At 33.9% G+C, this 27,503-nt stretch overlaps 1 protein-coding gene across 1 annotated transcript in view; it reads left to right on the top strand.

Annotated features, from left to right (window-relative positions):
- Nucleotides 1–27,503, top strand: part of KIAA0825 — a 252,267-nt gene that overhangs the window by 42,233 nt on the left and 182,531 nt on the right. The window contains exons 2-4 of the mRNA XM_082301264.1: nt 91–230; nt 8,102–8,270; nt 13,584–14,253. Of these exons, the coding sequence (XP_082157390.1) occupies nt 100–230; nt 8,102–8,270; nt 13,584–14,253 (970 nt within the window). The 5' untranslated portion in view covers nt 91–99. The remainder of the gene's footprint in view (nt 1–90; nt 231–8,101; nt 8,271–13,583; nt 14,254–27,503) is intronic.

The raw sequence follows: 27,503 nt of genomic DNA on the forward strand, positions 1-27,503 counted from the left end.
ATGTTTCCAAAGATCAAGATGTTGTATACTTTGGTACTTTTAGTCCACATTTTTCCATTATTTAGCAATTTTTCTGTATTTGTTTTACAGATTCTAAAAATGGAATGGGGAGGAGAGTATTCTTTTGATTCTTCCAATTTAGACTGTTTGTTAAATGTCCTCCCTGGAGAATTGGAATTTCAACAAATCCTTAGTGATCTTGATGAGAAAATAAAGAAGAACTCTTCCAGGTAAAGACTATTTTATTTGTATCCAAAATACTGGTGAAAGTCATTGCATTTAGAGAGAAATGTGGCTTAACTTACCTTTCTTTTCTAGTAGTAGATTAAAATTCTGATAAATATTTCAGCAGTAATTTTATTTTAACCACTCAAGCATTTAACAAATTTTTAATGCCATATAACTATTGTGCTAAAGTCTTTCTCTCTATGGTATTTTTAACAGTTGTATCATCTTAATCTTAGGTTCTATTGCAGTAGGTGTGATAGTGAAGGAAGAAAATGTGAATTCCCATGACAGTTGTATTTCCTACTACTATGAGATAGAATTTCCTACTAATGAGATAGAATTTTTATTGACTGAAAGAACTACGGAATTTGACAAAAAGCAGAATTTAAACTCAGTATGTTCTTTAGGCATTTCTAATGGAAGTAGAAAAATGAATTAATGTGTATTTTTTTTCTTATATGATCCACTGATATACTATTTCAGTTAAAACTCATGTGCTGCAATTACACATTTTCTAACTACAATTTGTAATATATTTCTTTGTCCACTTCCTTGTAACATACTGATTTCCAAAAATCAGTGTTATAGAAACAGTGGAGTACTAAAAAAGTTTGTTGTTGATGCAGATTTTTTGCATGAATACAAAATAATTAGCTCAAGGTTCTATGCCTTTTTTACAGCTTAACTCTTTAGTACGTTTGTAATACTTTCATCAGTGAAAGATGCTCTTAAGCAAATAATTTTTGTCCATTTAGAAAAACAAGTGTGCAGTCAGAGATATAACAAATGGCAGGATTTTATATTAAATTTTGAAAATGCTTACCTTTGGATAACATTGCATCTTATAGAAAGTTGTATGATTTCAAAGAATGTTCTTGATGTCATCTCATTTAAGATTGTATCATTTTAATGTAGCCCACATTTGTGAGACGTCTTTGCTCCCAAACAGCTTCTGGAAGGATGGAAATAAACCATTGCCATATCTCACTGAAAACTGACTTAGACAATTTCTCCATTATTGTCATATTGGTTATGCTGGGCTAAGAGCTTTTGGGGGGGTTTATTTGTATTACTCTTATCTCAAATTTTCATTTCATTTAAAAACTTCTTGTTTACTAAAGTACTTGCAATATTAATAATTCCATGGTAGAAATGTTAGTGAAGATCTGGTAAATACACTATTGTGGATCACTGCATAATACAATTTCATGTTAGAGTTTTCCATCTGTTGACATGAGTGAAATGTAGATACTTAGAGATTAGTTGATGTCATAACATAGTTAATTACACAGGTAATTAAATTTTGAGCATCTATGGTCTTGTATATCTGGAAGAAACAGCATCAGTGTTTTTAGCATAACTGTTGTCACCTCTTCAGCTACCAAATAAAAGTGATTTTGTTGTCATTGTGCAGAGATATCCTGACAATTAGGAAGATCATTATCAAAATGGACCTTTAGAATGAATGCTTTACTACTATTTTTTGTTTTAATGTGTAAAAAATGTATGCTGCTTGATGAGAAAACATTTTATTTGACTGTGGGAAAGGAAGCCAGCTGTTCATTCCTTTAAGTGGTACTTTATGTCAACTTAACATTATATGTTACATTTTACATTAACATCATCACAGTGGAAGTGTTTCTATGTCTTGAAGGAGGCTGACTGTCACTGTCTTAGCTATCTAGTCTTATAAATTAGAAGGACCTTTCACTATAAGTTTTGTAAGATCCAAATGATATTTTATTAAAGGAGAGCAGGAAACTGGATTAGGATGTGGTACACAGCAGTGCAGGTCAGGAAAAGTTTAGTATTTCTGCTGAATTGACACTTAAGTTAGCTTTAACCTTATTTTCACAAGGAAAAACAGGAAGTAGCTCTGTAGGTACCAGGTGCTATTTTGCTCCTGTAATATGTCATTTTCAGAAATTGAGAGAGTTTAAAATAAGATGGACAGCAGCTGATGTGACTTTTAAATTAAAAACAGTCCTTTTATTGCTAATATATTAGAGGTAGCATAGAATGAAATAATTTTCAAGTTACCATTGATCTTTGTAAGTGCTATGATAAGAGCAGCTCTATGTGATACAGTGATAAATTTGAAATACAGTCCATTTTTCATCAGATAATTTATGCTTTTATTAGACCACAGAGAATGAACATAATAGTATACAGCATATATATATATTTAAAAATAAAACATTGTGTAAAAAATTATGAGGCGAGAGTGTATAAATCATCCAACTGCTCATTTATTTCCTTCTAACTGAGTAAGTTTTATAAAATTGTGTGACATGACAAATCAGATATGGTTTTCATCTGTTGAGTTACCTTCAGTATTTTTGTACTGTACCAACTCTATTTGGTGCTATAACAACAACAAAAAAAGGCCATACATGTGCAATTGTTTTATATGCAAGTTTTAAGGTAGTAAGTGGTTCATTCATTCACTATTATATAACAGAACTCTTATTATGCTTGAATGTTAACTTTATTTTTACAGCAGTTTATAGAAACAGGTGAATATGAACTCTCAAAACTATTGTCATTGCTGGCCAGTTTGGGGTACAGTGATAGTCTCAGGTTATTCTCAAGCGTGAAGGCCATCAGGATGGCCTTTTGTCTTCATTCTTTCCTTTCACATTTCACTTTTACTGCTTATCAAAACCGAGTATTTGGATTATTTTTCCTAATTGGTGGTTTAAGAATTACTAACATTTAATTTGTGAGCAATCCACACAACTAAACTTGCAGCTTGTGTTTAATACTTCTAAGCAGGAAATACAGTACAGAGCTTGAAACCAAGCCTATAGTTCATAGCTTGAAGTGATTGTTAAGCATGAGATCTCTTCAGCAGTTGATTTTTATTTGTGTATTCAGTTTTTTCTTCAGTGAATGCTGCCTTTTAGTTGTGATAAAGCAACAAGATTTTATGAGACTGTAGGACAGTATGAGGTGTTCTAGGTCTTCATCAACAGAACAATTGCTTAGAATTTATTAATAATTGAATTTCCACAGCACCCTGGAGATTATAACTTTGTTAGGTCTTTCACAAATGCTTAATTTGACTTCAATCTGATAAACTTCAACCTGACCTAATTAACAGGAGTTTAATCATAAGGATTTTGAAAAAGGTTTTTTTTGAAGGGCTGCAATGAGGTCGATACTAGGAAGTGCTTATAACATTGCATCTTTTCCCATCACCATTTGATATAAACTATTGTAAATATTTGAGAAGTAACGAGATCTTTACCTTGTGAATCATAGACTATCTGGTAAGTGTCTCAGTAAAGATGTTAGTCTGACATGGTCCAGCTGTTGATCATAACTTTGCTGATTTGCCAGGAAATGCTTCCCCATATTGAAACTTTACAACAAAGGGATGGAGGAGTTTCAAACAGGATATCAAGTCAACCTATCTCATTCCATTTTGCTGTATCAGAACTGGAGTGTGCAAGGGCTTACGTGTTTCTAAAGTGAGATGTGCTACAGGAGTTACCTTTCTGTTTTATTTTGAAGAAAATCTTGGCTTGTTCTGCTCTGGAATTTTCAGGAAGCAGCTATGCCTCACATTCCTGTTTGTCAAGAGATTTATCGAAATCTTGGCACCTCCAACCAAAATCCCAAGAGTAGTTGGGTATTTGGGAGAATTTCAAACTAGGGCTAATTGTAGAGGAAAAAAATTACGATTTTATCAGTTTTACTCAGACCTAATATTTATCACAGCTTTCAAAATGAATTTTACTCTTTTGGGTGAATGTAACTGGCTTGTTGTACAAATGTATTACTTTAGTGTGTACCTGGAACTTAATGTCTATAAAGATTTTAGAGCAACGTTATTTAACTCTTTGTCAGAATAGTAGTTGTCTAATCACTATCCTGGGCCATTTGCTAGGAATAAGTAAATAAACTGAGAAAGGAATGTAATTTTTTTCCTCTGCAGACTGTGTTGTCTTTGTGCATAATCACTGAGTTTGGGTTGGTTGTTCCTTATCAGCTTCCTACATGGGCAGCACAGTTGCTCAGAAATTGGCTGTTTTATTGACACACAATTTCTTTATTCAAATATTCAGTGATTATCACTGTGTCAGTACCTTAGGTGGTTAATTAGCTGTCATCTACATCTACAGAAACTGTAATCATATCTTTGACTGCCCTACAAAGTATCCCATTTCATTTCATACGAGCATATATGAGATGATGGGTTTTGAACATCTCACTGTCATGTTTTGGTCAATGGAGTTGAAAAACTCATGTTTTACTGCCAATCTTCTGAAATAACTTATCAAGTTATCTTGTGACTCAAGCTTACATCTTGTGACTGAAATGTCTCAAGCCTTTAAAACAAGATTGGAAATTAAAGGTGGGTGGGCAGTGGTTTGGTTAGAACTGACTGTTCTTTAATGGTTAAGCTGTTGAGTAACTTTCTCTTGCTAAACTGTAGCAAAGTCATCACCATTCTATTTCTTGTGGTTTCAATGATACCGTTACTTTAGAGTGGATATGTTTTGTAACTAGCTAAATTAGAGATAGCCAATCGTTTTCAAAGTCCTTTAACCAGGTGCTGTGTCTTTGGTTTACATCTTAGGGTTCAAGATCAAGAGGAAGTTTAACAATGTCTGTGTGAATTATACTGCTACAAGACTTTCTCCAATTTTTTTTACTACTCACAGCAGGTCCTCTGATACACAGGTTTCTAAATTATATGACTCGGTTTTGTACAAATCTCCTACACCTTTAGTAGTCAAGGTTTTTAATGAGTAATAACAAAGTAGTTTTATAACACTGCTTGTACCTTCAACAGCCGTGAAAACAATGATCTCAATTATTTTTAAAAAGTCTGTTCTGAACAAAAGACATGTAAACTGATTCTAAAGCTGTTTCCATGAATATGAGGATCTTAAGACTAAGGAACATGAGGGTAAAAGATAATTTGAATTTATAGCTTAGCAGTTTAATTTAACCAATGTCATTGTCATTTTATGGCTGCTCCATATGCTAGATGAAATAAATTGAAATGTGCTTGTTAGAAATTGAAAGAAGTTAGAAGATCATGCTTTAACTTACTCATAGTAATCTTAGGCAATGGAAAATGATATGTGGAGTGGGCAACCCTCATTCTGATACTGTACTTTTCAAAATAATGTTGTGTGACATTGTATGATAGTATGATAGTGCTTACACTATCAGTTCCATTATAGCACTTTTTAAACTGTTTGTCCATTGATTAAGCCACTTTAAAAGCAGTCTCTCCACATGATTAGGTTATTTGTAAAAACTACCATTAACTTCATAAATAAGAGCACCTAAGGGCTCTTACATTGAGATTGTGTCTCTGCAGTGTGAGTCCTTACCAAATGCTTCTCCAGAAAAGCACTCCAATATAGACACAGATAATATAAGACAACTTTGCTTTGGTTTGTTAAAGAACTGCAAATACTGTCGCATAAAAAGGGAGAAGGTATTTCAGTCAAATCATTTTCACTTGCATAATGGTATGCTAGTAGTACTAGCCACAAAAAATTATGTGCCCACAAAGGCTCAAGGTACTACTTGTGTGGGTGTGGGACTAAAGATTTGTTTATTGAAAAATCAGTCAATTTAAAAAAAAACCATACAAGCATAGCTAACATATTTCTTTGCTACAGAGAATGGTTATTTTTTCTTCTTTGATCAGTCCTTGCTTAGTAGTTTGGTAAATGGTTTTTTTCTGTTTGTGTTTGAATAGTTCCACAGGTTACAAAAAAAAAGTTGGGTCATCTGTGGACAAAAAATTAATTGAGGGCTATTAAATTTGCACTTCCATAGTATGTATATAATGTCAGTTGACATAATCAGGATCAATGCCTCAGTACATTCAAAAAAGGCGCTAATGTACTGCTCTGAACTTAAATACATTTGCACTTAATGAAAAAATATTATTGGGAAAAAAGGAATTTAGCACTTTATATGGCTTTTTAAAAAAATTGTACTTTTAAGAATAAAATTAATTAAATACATTAAGCATATTTTTAACATCAAAATTACGTTTTTCTGAAACTTTAGCAGATTTCCTTTCTAAACCAGGAAATCAAAGTCTCATTCTCCCCACACTGACATGAAATTATAAAGTTTTTAATACCAGCCTAGGTAGTGAGAATAATTTAAATTGTATTTAGCAGAAGTTTTTTACTTAAAATACTTGCATTCTAAACTCAGATAATACACATTACTTTCTTTCTTCTTTTTTTTTTTTTTTTTTTTTTGAGGTAACCAAATTTTTAGATATTTAATTCATGTAATTAATGTAAAGGAATAAGTAATTATAATTAACCATGTTCTTGTATTACTGAGTGTTGACAAAAATCTTAATGAGATGTAGCAGTGGTTTTGAGACCCTGTTTACCTACAGTAGTCTGTATTCTGTAAATAGGATGAAAATATGTTTATTCAATAAAAAACAGCTTTAGTCCTAATTAAATATTTATTTGGGAGGATAAAAGAATTAAATAAAATGAAGAGAGTAATCGTGATTTATACTTGTAGGGGAGGTAAGGGGCAGGGGAGTGGCACTGAAATCTATCCATTTAATTCCCTTATCAGTATTGGGACCAATTACCAAAATGTCTGGTCTTGAGAAGGCTGTAGTTTATTCATATCTTGTAGTTATTAGCTTGCTCACAGATTCATATGTCAAAGATAAGTGTGAAAATTCACTCATAATTGTAGTAGATTGGCACAGATTTAACAACGGTAGCATCTTTTATATTGCACAATGCTGTAATCTATTTGGGTATATTTGACACACATCAGCACACCACAATAAAATCCCTTGATAGTGTCCCAGGAGCTAAGGTGTATGAAGAAGGCATTTAATTTTGTAGTCCTGAGAACAGATTTCAGAAGCTAAAAAGATACTTGCCAATCTTTTGTCAAGTTTAGAATGTGAATGCATGGCTGGGTAATTAAACCTATTTCTACCTAGGTCTAAATAGTATTTTTGTAACTGAAACTGTATAAAATATTAATCATTGCTTTGGAAAAAAAAAAGTAATAAAATACTGAAAAGGTGTTTTTGTAGGAAAATATATAGAATTAAATTGTTTTGGATTTTCTTGTTTCATTTTGTTTTGCTTTCAACTAAATGTCCACACAAATAGAAATAAAACAGTTCTAGATGTTCAGTTTTCTTGTGATCTTTACAACTGAAATCGCTGTAATAACCTAATGACACATCTGGTTTCATAAAAAGAGTTATGATTCTAGATGAATGTTAAGGAGTGGATCAGCTCCTTGAAAACAAACTCTTTCAAATACTCTAATGACAAAACAAGAAAGAAAAGGTCTGCTTTCTCGGCACAACTGGCTCTAAAATGCTTTTCAACATTTTCTGTGATGTCAGTGGGTCTTTAAGAAGTTATTAATATATCTTATGTTTTATAAAACAACTGCTGATTGCTAAAGAAGCAAAATGACACATTCACCTTTGAATACAGTCGTTGATTCAGTTTATAGTCTCTGCTTTAGCTAATTAAGCACCAAGGACCAGATATTAGGTTGGATAATGTTCCATTCATTAACTACTTTATTAAAAAGAATAGGATTGTTTGAAAGTGAAGCTGTACATACTCTTGATGAGGATGGTACATTCTGGCCTGAAGGAAATTTTTTTTAGCTCTAGCTCAACTGTATTTAAATGTTAATTGTTAATTCTGCAGATTTAGGTCTTATTTTGTGAGGGTAACTTAATCCATGAATAACAAGGATCTTGATTTTAAGTAGTGTTACCTTAATTTTAAGTAGCTTTTCTTTTTTAAATATGGAATATATAAAATGCTTTTGTCTCCAAATAATGAAGAAAAATAATGTGATTTTTCTTTTTTTCTTTTTCTTTTAGCATAGAAAAGTGTCTTAAAGACCTTCAATCAGATGTAAATGAAATATGTACTGATGAAGTACTACAAAGCACAACTGACTGCATTCAGTGGCTAAATAACTGCAGTTTTAGTTCTCTCAGACCTTCTTCTGCAGACCATGGAGAGCTGCTGGAGTTCCTTAAGACCCTGGTAAAAATTGTTTATTAAAGACTTTAATGTTGGAAAGTTAGTTATAGTATTGGAGGTGGGAGGGTGAGTTCAATTAGTTTTCTCATTTCAGTCTTTGGTGTTGAAAACATAGTTCAGAAATTCATGTTTGCAGCAGGGTGTTATGTTTCCTTTTGATCATGCCTTAAATAGATAAACTTGAGACAAAATCTTTTCACAGATGCTACCATATGTTCAGCACTGCTAGCATTGTTTTATAAAACACATGTTTATAAAAAAAATTTGGAAGTTACTGTCTACACTAAGGCTGTTAATGTTACTGCATGTTCTTCACATGTATCAGTATGAATGTAACTCATCTAGTATATGTTATTGTCCCTTATGCATTATTTAAGCATAAACTTCCTACCTCCTATGTGACCAGAGGAGTAGGTGGTAGATGCCCCATCCCTGGAAATGATCCAGGCCAAGTTGTAGCCTTATCTAGTTGAAGATGTCCCTGCTCATTGTAGCAGGATTGTACTAAATGAGCTTTAAAAAGTCCCTTCCAATTCAAATGACTCTATGATTCTATACTTCCCAATTAGAAATGTGGGAACTACAACTTTTGTCCTACCAAGTTATACAACGAGATGCAACAAGAAATCAAATTTCACTTCAGTGCAAAGTTCCATCATTTTAGAGGGTATTTTTACCCAAAATTTTTATTAAAAGTTTACATTTGAAGATATATGTGGAAATGGAAGTCTGGAAAATTGAATTGGCAAGGAAAGTGAAGGTTGATACCTCACTAAATTATGGTCTTCAAGTTGATATGTAAATATATATATATATATATATATATATATATATATATATATGTGCATTTGATATTAGACATATATATGAGGTTAAAACATATAAACAGTATCCAGTGATTATTCTTTGTCACGTCCATGCCATGCTTTAGCTGTAGACCATGAATAACTTATAGCCCAAGATTACCTGTCAAGGAAGAGGAAAACTGTAAAGAAGTGAAGTGTTTTCTCTGGCTCGAGCACAAGCTTCATAAAATCACCTCTTCTGTTTTTTTTAACTCTTAGAACTCTTGTTGCTCTTTCAGTCACCCTTGATTTCACTGGATATTGACCTGTGTCAAACGAGGAAGTAACTTTTAGAGACACTCGGTCTTTAATGTTCATGTGGTGAAGAGTGATTTTGTTCTCTTGTGACAAAGATGATTAGTATGAATGCTGTTGTTAATCCCACTCAAGGGTGTCAGAGACTGCTACATGTCATACTTAATCTAGGTGAAATTAGAGAATCCCAGAAAAAGCTGTCTATGAAGTTCTTTCCTTCAGAAGTCTTCCTTAGTCCACTTAGATCCTTACTGAATTCCCTCAGAAGGTGGCATGGCAATGATGACTTACTTGTGTCCATTCCCTGCTTACTTCCTTCTTCAAGGTCTATTTAAGCCATGTGCCTGAACACCAGATGGCGGCATTTGTTTGGAAAACACTAAAATGTCCCTGTCTCAGGAATATCTCATACAAAATGTGCTTTCTAACTCTCCAGCTTCCCAGGAGTTTACTAACTGCATGACAGTCTTGCTGTGAGCCGTAGTATCCAGTTAAGCCTTGAGAATGGCTCTGTGGCAGGCTGCTAAACAGACAGCAAAGTGAGAAGCCTGAAAATCTCAGTTCTGCACAGTTTATCATGAAAACATTTTTGGAGCTCAGGAATTCAGACATCACGATTTCCAGGTTTATGGCTCCTTAGATAATCCAGCATGTTGTGTAGATGGGATAACAGATGAAGTCTATCTGTATCTGTAGTACTGACTGTACTACAGTCTGTCTGTAAGTAGTTATATTCACAGTAGATAATCTCAGTTCCATAAACAGGTCTGCAGTAAACTATTTTCAGTAATATTCAGCATTAATGAGATTGTTATGCTCTGACCTTTCTTAAATGTATATCTCTATCCATTGAACTACTTAATTTCTTCTTTCATGCTTTTAATTAAGTATATATAATTCATATTCAGTAACAGGAACCTGCTTTCTACTCCTATTCATTGTTATTCTTTATTATGAGTGTTTATTTTGTTAGAAATTTTGTTTATCTTTTAAGCTGCTGGGACAATTAAAAAACTGCAAAGTTCTTTTTGGGCTTTGGCTGGGGTGCTGTGTTTAGGTTTATTGATATTATCATGCATTTTTAAACTCTTACCAAAATACCAAGAGGTTCTTCATGATGGCTGAAAATGTTAATTAGGTGAAATTTTGTCATTCTGTGTACTGTCTTGTAACTAAATATTTAAAAGCTGAATACGTGCACTAACACATTTTCATTAAATTCTCTTCCTAATGGCAGATTCTTTTTTTAACCAAGCCTTCATCTTACTGTACTCTTTTATTGATATGGTAGTACTCCATTCTAGGCAGTACTCCAGTTGGTAAACTGCAACTAGTTGTCTGTATGTTATTGTTGTCACTGACTTTCTGTGCTCATAAGAGAACTTTTTATGCTTCTCCAAACCTTTGGATACTAATTTGGATCTTCTTCTCCTGAATAATGTCGGCAACATCTTTATAGGTTAATTTTTAAATTGAAAACCTATATCAATATGGGCAAATTTTGAAGACACTTGATGACACTTTTCAGAGCTTCAAAGTTCGCTTCAGGTACCCTTTCAGAGTAACACTAAATCTAAAATGGCATCTGCAAGCTCCTATTTTTAATGCTTTAGTTTAAATTACAAAGGGCTTGAAACAATCCTTAGATTTATAAAAATATTTCTGTTTTGCCTTAAAAAGCAGCAGTAGGGATTTGCTTGGAAGATATTTGGATTCACCATCGAAGGCATCAGGTCCATGCATTGTTTTGACAGCTTCTCTTGCTTTGTACATCTCAAAAGGTAGTATTTGAGCATGGTTCATTAAAAAAAAAAAGTAACATTTAAAGTCCAGAAGTCTACTTGTCAAGAGGCAACTTTTCAACACAGTGCTTAGTGATCAGGGTTTCAGCTTACACTTTGAGACACATTTTTCTTTGGGGCCACAAAACTTTATAGAATACTTCAGCAGATAATAAAAGAAAATCTGACCAGTGTTATGTATATGCATATTGATGTGTATGATTTAAGATTTTCACTAGTTGCACATATTTCTATTACATGCACATGTTTTTATAGGATGATATTCAACTGATTTCCTTTATTATTCTTTCATGTCTTTCCTGCCTGTAAGTAAAAAGAATTAATAAGAGTTGTTTTGAAATAAAGATATAAAATGGAAGAAAAATAGGTAGTATATTTTTTTAAGACTTTCTTTATAAGAAGAAATCATGCTCCCAGTCTGTTATTCAGAATTAGGTACTTTACTGAAAGTGTTTTATTTTATAATTTTTGTCAAGAAACACTCCAGAGGGCAACAGAAAGGTTAAACCCTCTAAGCTATGTAACAGGTTTGAAACATCCAGAACAAAGAATAGGAGTTCTGATTTTAAAAATTTTTGTGACTCTAAAGTATAATTATCTATTGATAAAAGCTTGCTGCAGTGGAAAAATTAAAAGATTTTGCATTCAGAATTTGTTATATTTGTGCAATACCATACTCAGTCTTGAATAATTTACCACTCTTTCAAAATGGGAACAGAAATAAAACTAATAATTTCTTAAAATACTGTTAGTTAAATGAATCAGTAATTCTGAAGGTGGAAGGTAGCAATGGTTTCTTTACCAGCCTTGCTTTATAGGGTGGAGTATGACTTGGAGATTGTGCTGGTTTCAAGTGGCTAGTACGGGGTTATGTTTTGGATTTGTGCTGAACACAGAGTTGATAGTGTGATGTCTTTGTTATTGCTGAGCAGGGCTTAGACAGAGCCAAGGCCTTTTCTGTTTTTAGTGCAGCCATGCTGATGAGGAAGTTGGGGGTTCATGGGAAGGTGGGAGGAGACACGGCTGGGACAGGTGACTTAAACTGACCAAACGGATATTCCAGACCATGTGACATCATGGTCAGTATATAAAGTGGGGAGAAGAAAGAAGTCAGGTACATTTGGAGTGATGGTGTTTGTCTTCCAAAGTAGCCATTACATGTGATGGGGCCCTGCTCTCCTAGATATGGCTGAACACCTGCCTGCTATTGGAAGCAGTGAATTAACTCTGTGTTTTGCTTTGCTTGTGTGCACAGGTTTTTGCTTTCCCTGTTAAACTGTCTGTCTCTCAACCCATGAGTTTTATGGCTTTTACCCTTCCAATTCTCTCCCCAGTTCTGCCGGTGGGGGAGTGAGCAAATTGTTGTGTGGGGCTTGATTGCTGGCTAGGGTGAAACTATGACAGAGACCCAGATAAAGGACATGACTGGAATGAAGCCCCCTCAGGTGGTTTGCCACAATGCTTTTCTCTGTTGGAGAGATGCAATGGGAGGTGAAGGAGCAAGTGAGAGGGCTTCTAGATTCTCATTCACTTAAGGCTTTCCTACTGAAACTAAGAAAATCAAGAATACCACCAATTTCACTTAGTTTTCTTGTGATGATAGTATTGAGCTGTGGCAAGAGGAGCTTCCATTTGCTGCATGACCTCTTGAAGCTGAAGCAGCTCTAAGGTTAGAGATCCTAGCCCTGGACTGAGAGAGAGCTCTTCAGTCTTGAATGAAGAAGGAACAGCAGCCATGTGGTTTCATTTGCTTTGTTAACTGACTGCTTTCTCCAACCCATATTGTATAGGTGCATATAGAGGTCACTATATTGTTAGTATAAACCAGTCTGCATCTTGGTTTGATGGGATACACAGCTGCTTATCCTTCTGTCCTATGTGATCTAAGCCTCTTCAATTCTTAACAAGTTCTCAGTTTCTGTACTTTAAGGGAATCTGGGAAGACTGTTTTATCCTTAGAATGGCCTTTTTGATGGTTGCCTGCTGAGCCATAGAAAGTGACCATTTTATAAATTCCTTGCTTGGTTTTATGAGAAAAACATGTTATTATCTGTGTAAATCTTAAGTAATTTTTCATACAGTTTTCTTTCAAATATGTGTATCTGTGACCACAACAAAAAGGCTGCCAAGGGTTTACTTTGAACTGTGGTCTAGAACTGATTGAGAAAAGAGGTTGGGGATTTAAGAAAGATGAGAAGAGGAATGTTAGATATTCGCAGAGGTAGACAAGAAAACTAATTCACATATAAATCCTGTTTTTCACAGGTTTTATAATTCCTTTTGCTTACATATCTTATTTGCTGTTAAGATAATTAGTATTGGAAACACAGTTTTTAATCTAGTATGAAGTTGTTAATTTAATGAACCAGAATTAACAAAAATTTCTTAAATATTGTCTCATTTACCTTTGTTAGCAACGTCTGCTGACGAATGAGAAAAATCAAGAAGAAATGGTACTTCACTTCCTTCTGGATCTCTCTAGTCAGTGTGGTGTCTCATTTCCCTGTACTGCAAGCGGGACATCTTTTGAGTTAACATCATTCCTTCATACCATTCAGGATGATTCAGCTGTGGATGTGAAATCTCTTTGGGATGACGTGAGATTGCATCTTCGACAATTTTTAGTAAATAGACTGCAAAGTCAAGAAGAAGCAAACACAAATGCTTTGCAACAACAAATGGAGTTTAAAACTCAATGTGTAGAGCAGCTTCTGTTTCTTTATCCTAAATCAGAAGTCTTAATGAAGTATCAAAATATGCAGAATAAACTGGTTAGTGATCTTCTACAGAACTGTATTTTGTCTAGTTGTGGTGAAACGAATTTTGATAAGGTGGTTCATGGTTACCAAAGTTCCATACCCAGATTGTGCACAATGATAAAAGAGGATTTGTATATACTGAGTGGAACTATTGGTCCATCTTCATCATTAAAGTTTATTAATGAAACTTACCTGGATACCATCACTGAAGAAATGACAGTTCTTCTTGAAAGACTTTGTGAGCTGCAGTTCAAAGAAAATGCTCTACATATAGTTAAAGCAAACAAGATTTCAAAGAAGCATAGAGGAACAGTTCATGCTGTGGGTTAGTAGTCTTATTTTATGTTCTTTGTAGTTAGATATTATTTTAATTCTGCTACTTTTTTTTAATATACTTGTTTATTTTCTATGAAGAGAGAGACCTGAAATTATTAATACAGCTTTATGTTTTAAACATATTACTGCAGTTGAATTCTAGACTGTGTCAGAATTGTGGTGTAGAAGTGAGAGTAAATCATGTAATTTAACAAAACCCCATTATAATCCATTGGATAACATTGACATGTCATAGTAATTTTTCTCAGCCTGATTTATTCCAGCTGCTGAAATATGTACTAGAAAAAGAGCTCTTTAATCCAGATTTAAATAAACATAAACTCTTCTGTCTTCTACCCCTACTTTTTTTTTTTCAAATTGTCAGACATTTAAAGGAGGTTATAGGAAAGACTGTACAGTAATGAAACAGATACTGATTCACACATCAGAGCTAACCCAAAAGATTACTATGCAGGTTCTAATTCTCAAACTAAGAAACAAACAAAAAACCCATTTATATTTTGTAGTCTTGTGAAAGTACAGGAAGTTAGAGTTAATACCACCTGGTCATTGCTTCTTGTTCTATGAAATGTTAAACAGGAAAGGAATGTGTTACTGATGTAGTATTTTCTATATTTTCTTTTTGCAGTTTTTAAGCCTGATGTGCTAATTTCCAAAGGGAAGAATCAGTCCTTTGGAAAAAATAATACAGAATAGAAACTTTCATAATATAATTACACAATTGTATGTAATTGCTTTTTCAATGCAGTGTTTTGAGCACACCTCTGTGTAGGAGCTGTTTGTTTAAAGCATAGCTTTCCATAAAGTGAATTTGCAGACAGAAAATATTAAAAGTTTAGAATCATGTGAAAAATACAGAAACAGAAGGTCTTTGGATTGTGCAGTGTAGAAAAAGGATAAGTGAGATGATAATTTGTCAGGTGTATACAGAAGAAAATTACACACTTCTGAGTTTTAAAGTCAGCGTACATGTTAGTGTACGTCAACTAAAAATTCCAGTGGAAGAAATGCAAAGATAATTTTTCAACAGGAACTGAATATGGAGAAATATTGGTACATGTGAAAGACAAGGGAAAAGGCATGCAGACAAAGTAAGTTGAAAGGATGAGAAGTTCAGTGTATATACTAGTGGGATGGAGTGTTGGTGGAAAACAATGAGAAGTAGTGTCAGAGTACTGTTGAGATAAGAAATAACAAGAAATATGTCTTTGAAATACATAGTGAGATGGGAGTCAGCAAAGGATTCACTAACAAAAAAAAATTTACCTGTAGTGAACAGAAGTTTGTAACTTAATTTTTCTTTCAGTCTCAAAACAGCCCACAAAGATGCAGAAGTTCAGTTTTCTCCATTTTACATCTAAAACACGGAGTTTAAAATGATCACAAATGTGTTTCTCTGAAAAACCTTACTTTAACTCTATATTACAAGAAGGAAGAGAACAGTCATTCAATCTATTAATACAGTACTTCCTCTGCTTAAATTTTTTTTGTCACAGGATGTGACTTCGCATGTTTTTGTGCCAGTACATCTATCAGTACGGACTTCCAGTGCATATTTCTTTTGTATATTCAAAAAACCAGAGGAAGATGAAAATAAACAAAGTAAATATTAGGACTTGCTTGCAACTTTAAAACATTTTAGGCGATTAATTTAAATTTTAAAAATAATTCCTCTGTTTCATAAATATTAGAGCAGATTTTAATTTTTATTGAAAATTCATTAAATGTCATTTGCAGGTGCAGCAGCTGTCTCCTTAGCACTCATAAAATGTGTTTAGAATTGCTGTTTGTTAATGTCATTTAATTCTCAAAATTACTTTCTTCACAGGGGCTGTCATGCTCATGTCTTCATATTATTTTACTTCAAGAAGTTATTATGGGAAGTAGGTATTGATTTGACTACAGTTTTCTACTATTGTTACTAGTTTTCTGCAGAAAACTGCCCATAAGGCACAAATAGTGAAATCAGCAGGCTAAAACAAAATACGAGGTCTGAGTTGTGAAGTTTTGAGTGTAATTTGGCTTTTTTCATTTTCTGGACATATCATAGCCTATTATTTGGTATTATTCATCAACTCAAGCAAAAATTATCTTTGTATCATTACTAGAACAGTTATTACTGAGTAGGTTATTTGTATATGAGCTCATACATGAAAAGTCCTTTTTGGAAAGAGATTTCTCTCCTGTAAGTGTATGAATATACTGCAGTTGTACCAGACTAAGAGACAAAAAGGCATTTTTTCCTTTAGAATTAAAATATTCAGAAGGTAGTTCACAGTGAAGTAACTGTTAGGGAAATATTTTAAGAGGTTTGTAATGGTGGATAGGTTCTTAATTTCAAGTGACTTTTCCTGCTTGGAACTCTTAAATTCTGGTACTTTGTTGCCCTCCCACAAATTCAAGTGGAAATATATTTTTACATAGATTAGGTTAAAAGACAGCTTTAATAGATTACTTTGACAGTCATACCCAGTTTGCCAAGTACCAAAAGAACCTCGTGCATAAATACGGAGGGAAGGACAGAAAGAGATTTTTTTTCTTGGCTGAAGGACAGATGTGTTTCTTATTTTTGATGCATGTTGCCTCTGCCCTCTGGGAGGCCTCAAACCAGCACATTTCAGAACATCCAAATAATTTAATCTAGCGCATTCAATTGGGACTGTTATCCCAGAGGTGATAGAAGGGTTTGTGTTTGCTTACTCCATCCTCAGGGTAATGTGTTTTTTGGTTGATGCTTGTTGTGGGTTTTATTCATAAGAACTGCTGTAATTGATCCTACTATATAGCACAGGAAAAAACCCACAGAAAATAATGAAACAGTGCCAGAACCTCAGAAAACTTTCTATAAACATCCTTTTTCTTCTGGGAAAATAGAGGTAGTCTATAACAAGCTTTAACAGAGTTATGTTTAAAATATTTCATATATAATAATCTATTTGTGAAGTAACGAATTAACATTTTTCTTTTCATACTGTATTAGAGCAGTTATTTGTGAAGTACTAGAAAGAGTTTGTTTCTGTTTAACAGTACCTAGGAAGTGTGTAGCTTGACAGAGAAGCTGTCAAAATGGCGTGTGAAAAGAGGCAAATTTTTGGAACTCAAACAGAAGAAGGAACAGCATCTTCGATTGCCAACTCTAGTGGAGGCAGGTGGTTTTATGTTACAGCTTGATCCTCTTACCTGTTAAATCTGTGCCTCATTACCTTTAACTGCAGGATTCGGCCGATAGTATTTGGGCTGTTATTGTAGGAGGTTTTTATGTAACATGAATTATAATTTCTTGGTGTACTCTCGGAACATAATCAGTGTTTCCAACCTGCTAGAATAATACGCAAGGAATGTTTCCCAACCCACCCCCTCAAGGTTTTTGGGTTTTTAATGGGACTTTGTTGTTTCAGACTTTCTATCGTATTAATCATTTGCATCTTTCAAAAGTTTATGTAATGTTGTGGTATTTAAAAATATACTAAAAATATCTGTTGACAACACTTAGCATGGAAGGAATCACAAGTGGTTTTTCAGGTTATTTCTAAATGATTTTTTGCTTCAATTTCCAATGTGATATTTCTCGGAAATTATTTGGTGTAAGTCTACTGAATGTGTATTGTAGTTTTACCTTCTGAACTTTTTTTGTGTTCCTTTGTTTGCAAAAATGTTAAGCTAGTTTAATCAGGCATTACTAACCTGTGTTAATTTGACATCTGTTAGATGAAGAAACAGCTACTCTTACAGGTGGTAAGACATCTGCCAAAGAAACTTAAACCCCTTGGAATTATGAACAGCTTATGTATTAGTGGAAGGTTTTCTTTGGTTTTATTTATATAGTTTTTGTATATAAACAGAGTATAAATACTTAAGTAGACTAATTAGCTGGTTTTTTAAATTTTCTGTGGTTAAAACTAAACAGAAATCAGAGCTTTGAGTTTTATTTTTTCTGACATATTCAAATTGATTGGCTTAATATTTTTAAATAGTCACAAACTTTCCAGAGACCCTGAAACATTTAAAATCATAAATGAACTTTGTTTTTAAAAACTGAGGCAATAGATACTGTGTTCCTAAATATCAGTTGTTCATTATTTTTCAGAAAATATTATTGCAAAGTGGAGGTAAACTTAAGTGATGCAGATTTGACTAAGCACATTTTTAGCTAGAAAATAATTAAATTACCTTCAGAGATATACTTTAATATTAATGTATTACACTTTTTCCCCACTATATAACCCTTTAGTTAGATGTACAGCAGGCTTCCTTTCTCTTTTCTTCCTTCAAAATATAATCAGCTTCCATTCTATTATAAAGATGTATTCAAATACAAACTGTGATTTAAATTATTATATTTTAAACTTATTAAGTGTTTGTGAGTTCCTACAGAATATATTGTGTTTGTGGAACACCTAGTATGAATATGCCATATATCTAAACTTGGATAGAGGGACTCAGTATCATTTATAGGAGCTGCATTTGTGCAGTGGAGTTGAGAGCAAGAAGAGAAACAGGCTCTGGAGTAACTTGTTGAAATGAAGACAACTTTGGGATGTTAAATTAAAGTACTTGATAAGGAAAATCTATTTTAAGCTCACTTACATATTCCCAGCAATTTGCTGAAGAGCTAACTTGAAATATGAGTTTTGGGTTTTGCACATTTAACTTAAGTTTGATTTCTCTACTAAGTTTATGTGCATATGGTTTTATTCCCCCTAGTTTATAATTCCTCTTTTTGAAATTAGGGACTTCAGTTTCAGACTTGCTTTTAGCCTTCTGTATAATTTACATTTACTTGGTTTGTGATCTCATAAGCCACCATTATGGCCTACAACCAATCTTCTATGATTTTTGTCTTTTCTATCAAAAATACACCTAAAATAATATTAATACTTGCTGGTTTAGTAACTGCATGATTAAAAAACTGTTCACATCTGACAATAATTAGGACTCAATAGCTTTAGTATAATTTATCTCCCATTTATATCTGGAAATTAAAGAGTTCCAAACTTGGATTAATGTAATTAATATTTATATCTTTGCAATGTTTTTGATATTTCTGTACAGATAACAATTTATAGCAGATAATTTACAATATCTGTGCTGTAGTTACAATTGGTTTTCCATTATGTCTTCTTGCCCACAGTCCACTATCTGGTTTTTTAGAAGTATGAGGATGAAAGGGGAAAGTGTTTTAGTCACTTGACTTACTGCTGTTCAGTCCTGAAAGTCCTGTTGCATCTTTCTGAAGTGCTGGGAAGGCATGTAACACAAAGTAGTACATATGGATTACAGATGACAACATCCTGTATGACATCCTGCTTCTGCAGATCAAATTCATTCTGTTTGGACTACTACAAGCAAATTTTCAGTTAAATGTGTAATGTGTTGCTAAGGGCCAAATGTTTAGAATGATGAAGTTTTAGAATTTAATTATGGAAGATATTTGATGTTTTTTTTCATAAATTTAAACTTCAGAGTATTTGAAGACCCACATAACTACTGTAGTGACTTTTAGACATTTTAAAGGCAAAAACAAGGAAGTTTAACAGAAACTGGAACTTCATCCTCCTTGCTTCGTTGCATGTCCCTCTTCTTGTTTTTTCTTACTTCAGGAGACCCATATAAGCTGCTCATCCCCTCTTGTGAACATGCTGGTTTTGTTTCTGTTTGTGCAAAACCAGCAGTATCTTTATGTGCTTCCATTATATTTCTTCCTGCTTGGCATCTCCTTCTGTCTTCTATTTCTACTCTCTCTGTCCCACTGCAGACTACCTGGTAACCTAACTTCTATAGGAACAGGGCTTTAGGGGCCAATATAAAACAACATGCGGAAAGAATGGTACCTGTGTGCAGTCACCACTGCAACTGCTGACCCCTTGAGCTTCTCTGCACATACACTCACAGAATTGTAAAGGTTGGAAGGGACTTGAAAGATTGTCTACTTCCTACCCCCCTGCTGTGGGCAGAAACACCTTCCGTTAGACCAGCTTGCTCAAAGTTGCATCCACCCTGGCCTTGAGCACTTCCAGAAATGGGGCATCCACAGCTTCTCTGGGCAACCTGTTCCAGTGCCTCATCACCCTCACAGTCAAGAACTTCATCCTAATATCTAATCTAAAGCTAATCTCTTTCAATTTGAAGCCACTTCCCATTGTCCTTTCACTACCTTCCCTAGTATCTCTTGTAGACCCTTTAGGTACTGGAGAGGGCTCTCTCTGGAGCCTTCCCGTCTCCATGCTGAACAGCCTCAACTCTCTCAGCCTGTCTTCATCTATGGTGAGGTATGGCACAATCTTCTCCATATCTTTCACAAGTGGAGTGAAAAACCATATGGGTTCCATCCATGAAAAATGGGGAAGAAACAGGTATCAAGTAAAACTATAGCACTTCTCTCTTATGCATACATAACTTTCACAGAATACATTATGACAACAGTAAAAATGTTACTACATAGGGATTGAGTAAAAATGCAGATACAATCATTAGCTATTTTGCTTTCTGTATACCAGAGATTGCTAATTTTTTATTATGAACCAGTCAACATTGAGATATTGAATAGGTTTAATTGTCACATATTTTAAATAACAGAACAAATAGTGTTGGTGGGAATTTAAAATAGGAAATTGAAATGGAAAACCAGTGGACATACAGATATGATACAGATTTCTGCAGTTGTCTGTCTTCCTTGGGAAGCCTATAAAATTTTGACAGGCATAACAAGATCCCATTACTCAGGGGAAACAAAATAAATATCCTTAAATTTAATATAGGAAATAATGTGTTTTCTAGCTTCTTTGTCACATACTACTTATTTCTTGTCCTTGCAAGTACCATGTTTGATTTCTTCTGCACAATTATATTGAATGGAAATACAAGTAGTCCTGAGGAGAAAATAAAACCATCTGTTTGAACATGCAGACTTGAAGTTTTAATAAAATGGAAGTACACTTTTAAAGGCCATATGAACATGTGTTCCTAGTGGGGGAATGGCATTTTCATAAAGATTACAAAAGCATTAAGCTTGTTACTTTTTAAGCTTATAATAGGGTGAAAGATAACAGTATCTAAGTTACTGAAATCTGGGGTGAACTGACATAGTTGAAAAGCTGGTAGTGTGTCTGAAGACCTTCCATCTTTTTATAGCAGTTGCTTGAAATTGCTTATTAAGCCCAGATTACGAAGATGGGCAATGAAATCTCCTTATGGACTCTTTGTTTTATTGAAAATATGCCTGTTCCAGAATTTCATTATCTTGTTGTTTACTTATTAGACTTCGCTTTTCAAATTATTTTAATATTTTTAAACGTTAAATTCTTGATGATCTTTTGGTTTATATTTTTGAAGTTCTTCTACTCAACCTTTTTCAACAGGAATTCAAATCTGTTTGCAGAATTCTGCAGAGATTGAAAGGCTTATAGTGTCATTCTTGGTAATTTTTTTTCCAAAATGTCCACAATTAGCGAACACCAGCTTATTACCTTCCTTTGTACTTTCACAGCATACCTGCATTTTCTTCCTCAGAATGAAGAGAGCATTTAACTCACGTTGCTCTCTAATCATTGTAATTGCCTCTGAAGTGTAAAAGATGAAAACTGATTTTCTCTGTAGTCTGATATTTTGTGAGTGTTTGGAAGTCAATTTGACATCTGTGTACTGTAGTTTTCTGTTTAATAACAAAAAGTGACAAAATCTGAGGGACAATTATGATGAAAGTCTCTCTTTTACTTCAGAATATGGGCCTGCATGAGGAAGAGTGTGTAGAACTATGGCAGATTAGAGAATACTTCTAAAATGTCTTTAAAATATGCTCCTGCAGTATTGATTCAAAGAAAGTTGTTACAGGAGTCTTTTGGATGTGTGCATCTACCATCATTTAAAAATGAGTCATAAATAGTGGTTTATCAGCTCATCCATTAAGAGGTGTTTTAATTGTGTAATCTCAGTTCAGTGAGTGGAAACTTGCATCTGTGCTGACACGTGATTAATCTGTCTTTTGTATATTAGTCTTTCTATGAAATATTTGTTTAAAAATATGAATTTTGAAACATTTTCCTAGAAGTTTTTAAATGGCAGTGTCTGCCCTTTTTTCTATCTGCCTAGATTTGTTTTTGATGTTTATATTGCTTGGAAAAATAATCATGAGAACTTTGTGGTGACTTTGCCTGACTAGGATTTTGAAATACAAAGACATAGGAAGCAGAAATAAGAGTATTGACTCCAGCTATAGTTTTTTTATCTTATTTGGAAAAATTAGAACTGGATCTTTTGTATCTTGGAAATTCCAAGGAGTAAGAGAAGCAGAAGTGACACAGGCATTTAAATCTATTTTTTGAGAAAGTACATAGTATCTAATATCATGCATACACTACAGAAAGGAATGATCAACACTTGATAGAAATTACTGATTGGTTGAAGATTCCTAACAATCTAATTTGAGTAGAGTGGTTCTGATATAATGAACCAAGCTGTGAGAGACCCAACCATTCATCTGTGAATGTGGATGCAGAAGCATTGAAATTCAGATAGCAGACATTTTTACATTTGCAGGCATTAAAGAAATGTAAGCCAGATTAAAATAAATATGTTACTGTGTTTTCAAATACACATTAGAATTGTATTTTATCAGCCAGGTGTTATAAAATGGTTTACAGGGAAACACATGCAACTCCTATCAAAGTTAGACTTCATGAGAAGGTTTGACAGACCTGGCAGTGCCTTTTTTCTCTTCCAGGAAAGACTGAGGAAGATCAACTTTTAGAGTTCTTCAAGGACTCCTATTTCAGTGTACATGCTATTTTCAGTTATTTTCAGCAGGCTTTCTTAGTTTTTATGCTCTCTTAAAACACTTTACTTTGGTGTTTTCTGTGTGTGAGTGTGAAGACTTCAGAGAATGTGATAACTCCCTCAGCCCACAGTGTAGGCAAGAAAATCAAAAAATGCATGTGGAACCAGTTTATGTCATTGGCAAGGCCAGAATATCGTTTCAGATCTCTGAGAAATATTACTAAGAGCATCATTTTGTCATAGGATTGTGGATACAATATTGCTGCTAGCAAGAATTTTCTTGCTGCTTTCTAAGCCCCTGAGATACTTCTCTCTCTCACGAAGAGATTAGCAGACGTTCTATGAACTATGAACCCCTGCGACCTTGCAGAACTATGTTTATGGTACAGTAGAAAAATATTTTGACAATGAATCTTTAGGATTTCTAGCCAATCCACCCAGGGGGTGGCTGATCCTTTGTCCAATTAGACTATGAAGAAAAAAGACTATTAAAGGGTTTGTAAAATAATTAAATAAATCAATCTTGCTGCACAATTCCTGCCTGCTGGATCTTCTCTCCTCCCTATGGCTACGGGATACAGTAGTATAGGATAGTTCATGCAGTATTTCTAAAAAGACTTTTTGTTAATAGTTACTACTTCAGAAGAAATTATGGATTATAGAATAGCACCTAAAATCCCAGTCTTAACTGCTAGAAACAACTGCAATTATTATCTATCTAGAAGTTTTAAAATCATTTTAGTTGAAGGGATGTTTGAAGAATGTCTGCTATTTCAGTATTTTGATAATTATAAAAAAATTATTGGATATGAGCTGCTAAATTCCTTAAATGGACCAGTAAATTAATTAGTTCTAGTGCAGAAATGAAGTAATTAGTTTATAGTTGAATTGTTTAAAATGTCACTGTCATCCAGAAATTGCAGTGTTGTATAATCAGAATGTCTTGTAATTTATTAGAGGCTTTTGAGAATTAAGGAGGAGGTTGAGTCTCTGGTTTCAGAGGAAACTGAGATAGGTATCTGTGTATAAAGTAATTTTATTGAACATGATTACAAGGCACTTCATCCTCAAAGTGCTTCAAGGAGTCTGTAGTTTATTCATCAGGGTTGTAAAGGAGCTGTATGCTGTCAAGGAATCAGATTTGTGAGGTCATTTGTTTAAGATTACAGAATAAATTTGATGTCAGAGTGTGATTCAATGTTCTTGTTCTCCATCTTGTGTTTCCAGCACTGGTCTATTCTTTTGTGCATCAGTTGGTCAGTGAACATCATTTACAATTAAAGATTTCATTTTGGCAGACCTACCCATGCAATGTTGACAAAGGACTTCAGCATTTGGCAGCAAACATCTAGCATGCTGACGTGGAATCAACCTTCACTCTGAGGTCAAAACTGATCTCATTTTACTGGGAGGACATTATGGAGCAGATTTTAATCAATTTTAATCAATTAAATAATTAAAAATAAATAAATAATTAATTTCAGTTTTAATCAGTTTCATATATAGTGAATCTCTTTCAAAAAATTAGTTTTTACTGAAGTTTAGTAGCTGGTGTGACATATCTCTGTGACACACAATTAAATATATGCAAATTTATGCATGCTTATCATGTTTATACATAAGTTGAGATCCCTTCACTGCATCTTTTTGCCACATGCACAGTATGTATGTATAGTATAAGCACTTATAAAAGTCACAAGGTAATGGTGATGTCTAATAAGAACATGTTTACCATTTTTAGATCTGTGACTTTTTTTTTTTTTTTAAGGGGACAAAAAAATGCCAGTGTGTAGTTTCTTTGTGAAGGCTGCTTTAGCAGATTATCCTGGAACTCCTGGGTTTCACTGCAACTAACAGGGAGCTGCAAAGCAAGACAGGTGTTTAAAAAACCTTAACCACTCAGATAACAGTTTACATCACTAATAGTTCTTTCTTGGTCTGTCAGTTTCAATCAGCAGAGAGCACATGTGATCAGTATATCTGATAAACTTGTCAATGCGTTTTTAAAGCAGGATTCCCCAATCTATTCTATTCAACTCTACTCTCTCCTTTCCTTTTTCACCATTTCAAGTAGAATCTTGATAAGACAGAGATACAAGCAGCTGTGTATAGCTAGCTCAGGCTACAACTAATTTGTGCAGAAAAAAATTAAATCAGGAGGTAAATTATTTCATGATTGCTCATTCCCAATAGAGTTGGGCATCATTCTGAAGAAAATATCAAATAATTGGTTTCAGACCATGTCAGACACATGCAATTCCCTTCTCTAATGGCTATGTGAGGTAGGACTAGGCCTCAGGGGTCACCAAAGAACTGAAAATAGCTTAGTGCCAGGCGCAGCAATAGAGAGAGAGAGCACATAGGAAATGAAGTGGCAATAAATGCAATCTATAGGGGAAATGTGCTTCACTTGGAATTTAATGTATTGGCTTAGAATCTGGCAGTAAGCCATGCAACAATTGTTTACATTCCTGTCAGCATCTGCATCTGTTCTGCTTTGTAAATGGCACTTATCTTTGAGTGAGTAAATGGTGGAATCAATAACAACTGTTAAGGGATTTCCTTTTTTTTTTTGTATTCCATAAAAAATTCACGCTACAAACAATGTAGCCTTAGATTAATAAGAAACAGACATTAACAGGGTCAAAGGGATTTGTTTAGGAACATTTTATAGCTTCTTGGGTTTGCAGTAATTGTATCCATGTGACTTGAATGTATCTTGTAACATATCCAAATTAAACTGTTAAAAAAATGCTAGCTTGCAGTAATGAAGATGATTTTTTATAATTATCTTAAGTACTGTGTATAGAAAACTGCTGGCACTGTTTGTAATAATTTAGTTCTGTGTAATACCGTGTATTACATCTGCTATGCAGAAATACTAAGTTGCTTTTTACAGTATGAGCAAATTAGTGATTATATCCAGCAATACCAATTATTTAAACCTAGCAGTTGCATTAAAAATTGTATACCAACATGCAGTTTGAGAAAACTGTGAGCAGATGTCCATAAAAATGATATATATCTTTACTAAATGCAAATGAAAGAATAATACAACTTATATACAAGCTCTGTTTAGGAGATAGTCTGCAGACGAATGCTGTCATAAATGCAAGATTGTTATAATAGTTATAGCGTCACTTAAAAGTTAATATCACTGAGACCTGAGGAACACATTATTGTTAATGGAATTTAAGTATGTAAAATTTATGTATGTAACTCCCTGTGCACTGCTTTGAAAATTTACCTCTCGGAATACCCCTGTATACAGTGACTGTCAGCAGCTGAGTTTGTGTTGTTTTATTAGGCTATTTCTTTTTGGATTTTAGCAAAATGGTAGTTCCATTTATTATGTATGCAGGTTATAGTTAGATTTTAATTTTAATATTATACTCCTTGCTTTTTATTTTCTTCCTTATATATAGCTTTATTAGATGAAATCCCTGACATTGCCTTCTTGTGTCCCTAGTAGAACATTATTGTAGATATAGCTTTCATGAAATCAAGCCTTAGAAGTGGGGACAGGCAAATTATATTTAATGTATTGGGAAGGTATTTCATAGTATAATTCTTTAAGAAGATTTTATGCCCTTGGTTCCTGCTGAGGGAGAAATCCCCACTGTAATCACTGAAGGAAACAGTCATTGGGTTACTTTCCAAGGATTCCACCGTGAGTCTCAGAAGCAGTTCAGCCTTGTGGCTCTGTAGGGTGAGTAGTAAAGGCTAATTAATCTGAGAGCAATACCATCATAATGTAGTTATTCTTGAGCACTTAGAGCTGGTTCACCTCTGATGCAGATATTTCCGCACCACACTTTATTGTGTCGCATGCCTGGATGAGTTGAAATTAACAGAATTAGCCACTCAGTTTTTGAGATGTTGTGAATTTGAAATTCTTTAAAACATTTGAGGTGTCATTCACAAAAAAAAAAAAAAAAAAAAAAAAGAAAGAAAAAATAATAACAAAAGTTACATTTAGCTTATGGATCTCATTCATACATGTTTTCTTATGCACTTTGAGATTTTAAATGCCTCCAGGTTATAACCAGGGAAGTTGGAACACTTTTTTTAATGATTTCAAGAGCTACAGCTTTGAGGAAAATATCACTTTTGAAACTTGCTGTAAAATCATAAGTTAGTAGATATACACAGGTCATCTAGATCTAACTTAGCCTTATTTTTCATGCTTCCTCCTTTTCAGAGATGAGGGAAAATCTTTAAAAGTGCTAAGATAAAGGCAGATGCCTTGCTACTGAATTTAAGTGCTTAGGAGAAGGTCAGATACAATAATCAGGTGCTTTATAGAATGTCTTTCACTCTATGTTGCTTGAAAAATGTTTTAATTACCTTATTAGCTGTCTTAGAATTCATATGGGCACCTCTCAACTTCCATCACTGGTGAAGTGAAATTCCATGATACCATCTGTCCAGCTACATCCAGCCAACTGGTCTCTGGTAAAATGGACA

The sequence above is a fragment of the Coloeus monedula genome, assembly GCF_965178545.1.
Source record: "Coloeus monedula genome assembly, chromosome: Z".
NCBI classification, from domain to species: Eukaryota; Metazoa; Chordata; class Aves; order Passeriformes; family Corvidae; genus Coloeus; species Coloeus monedula.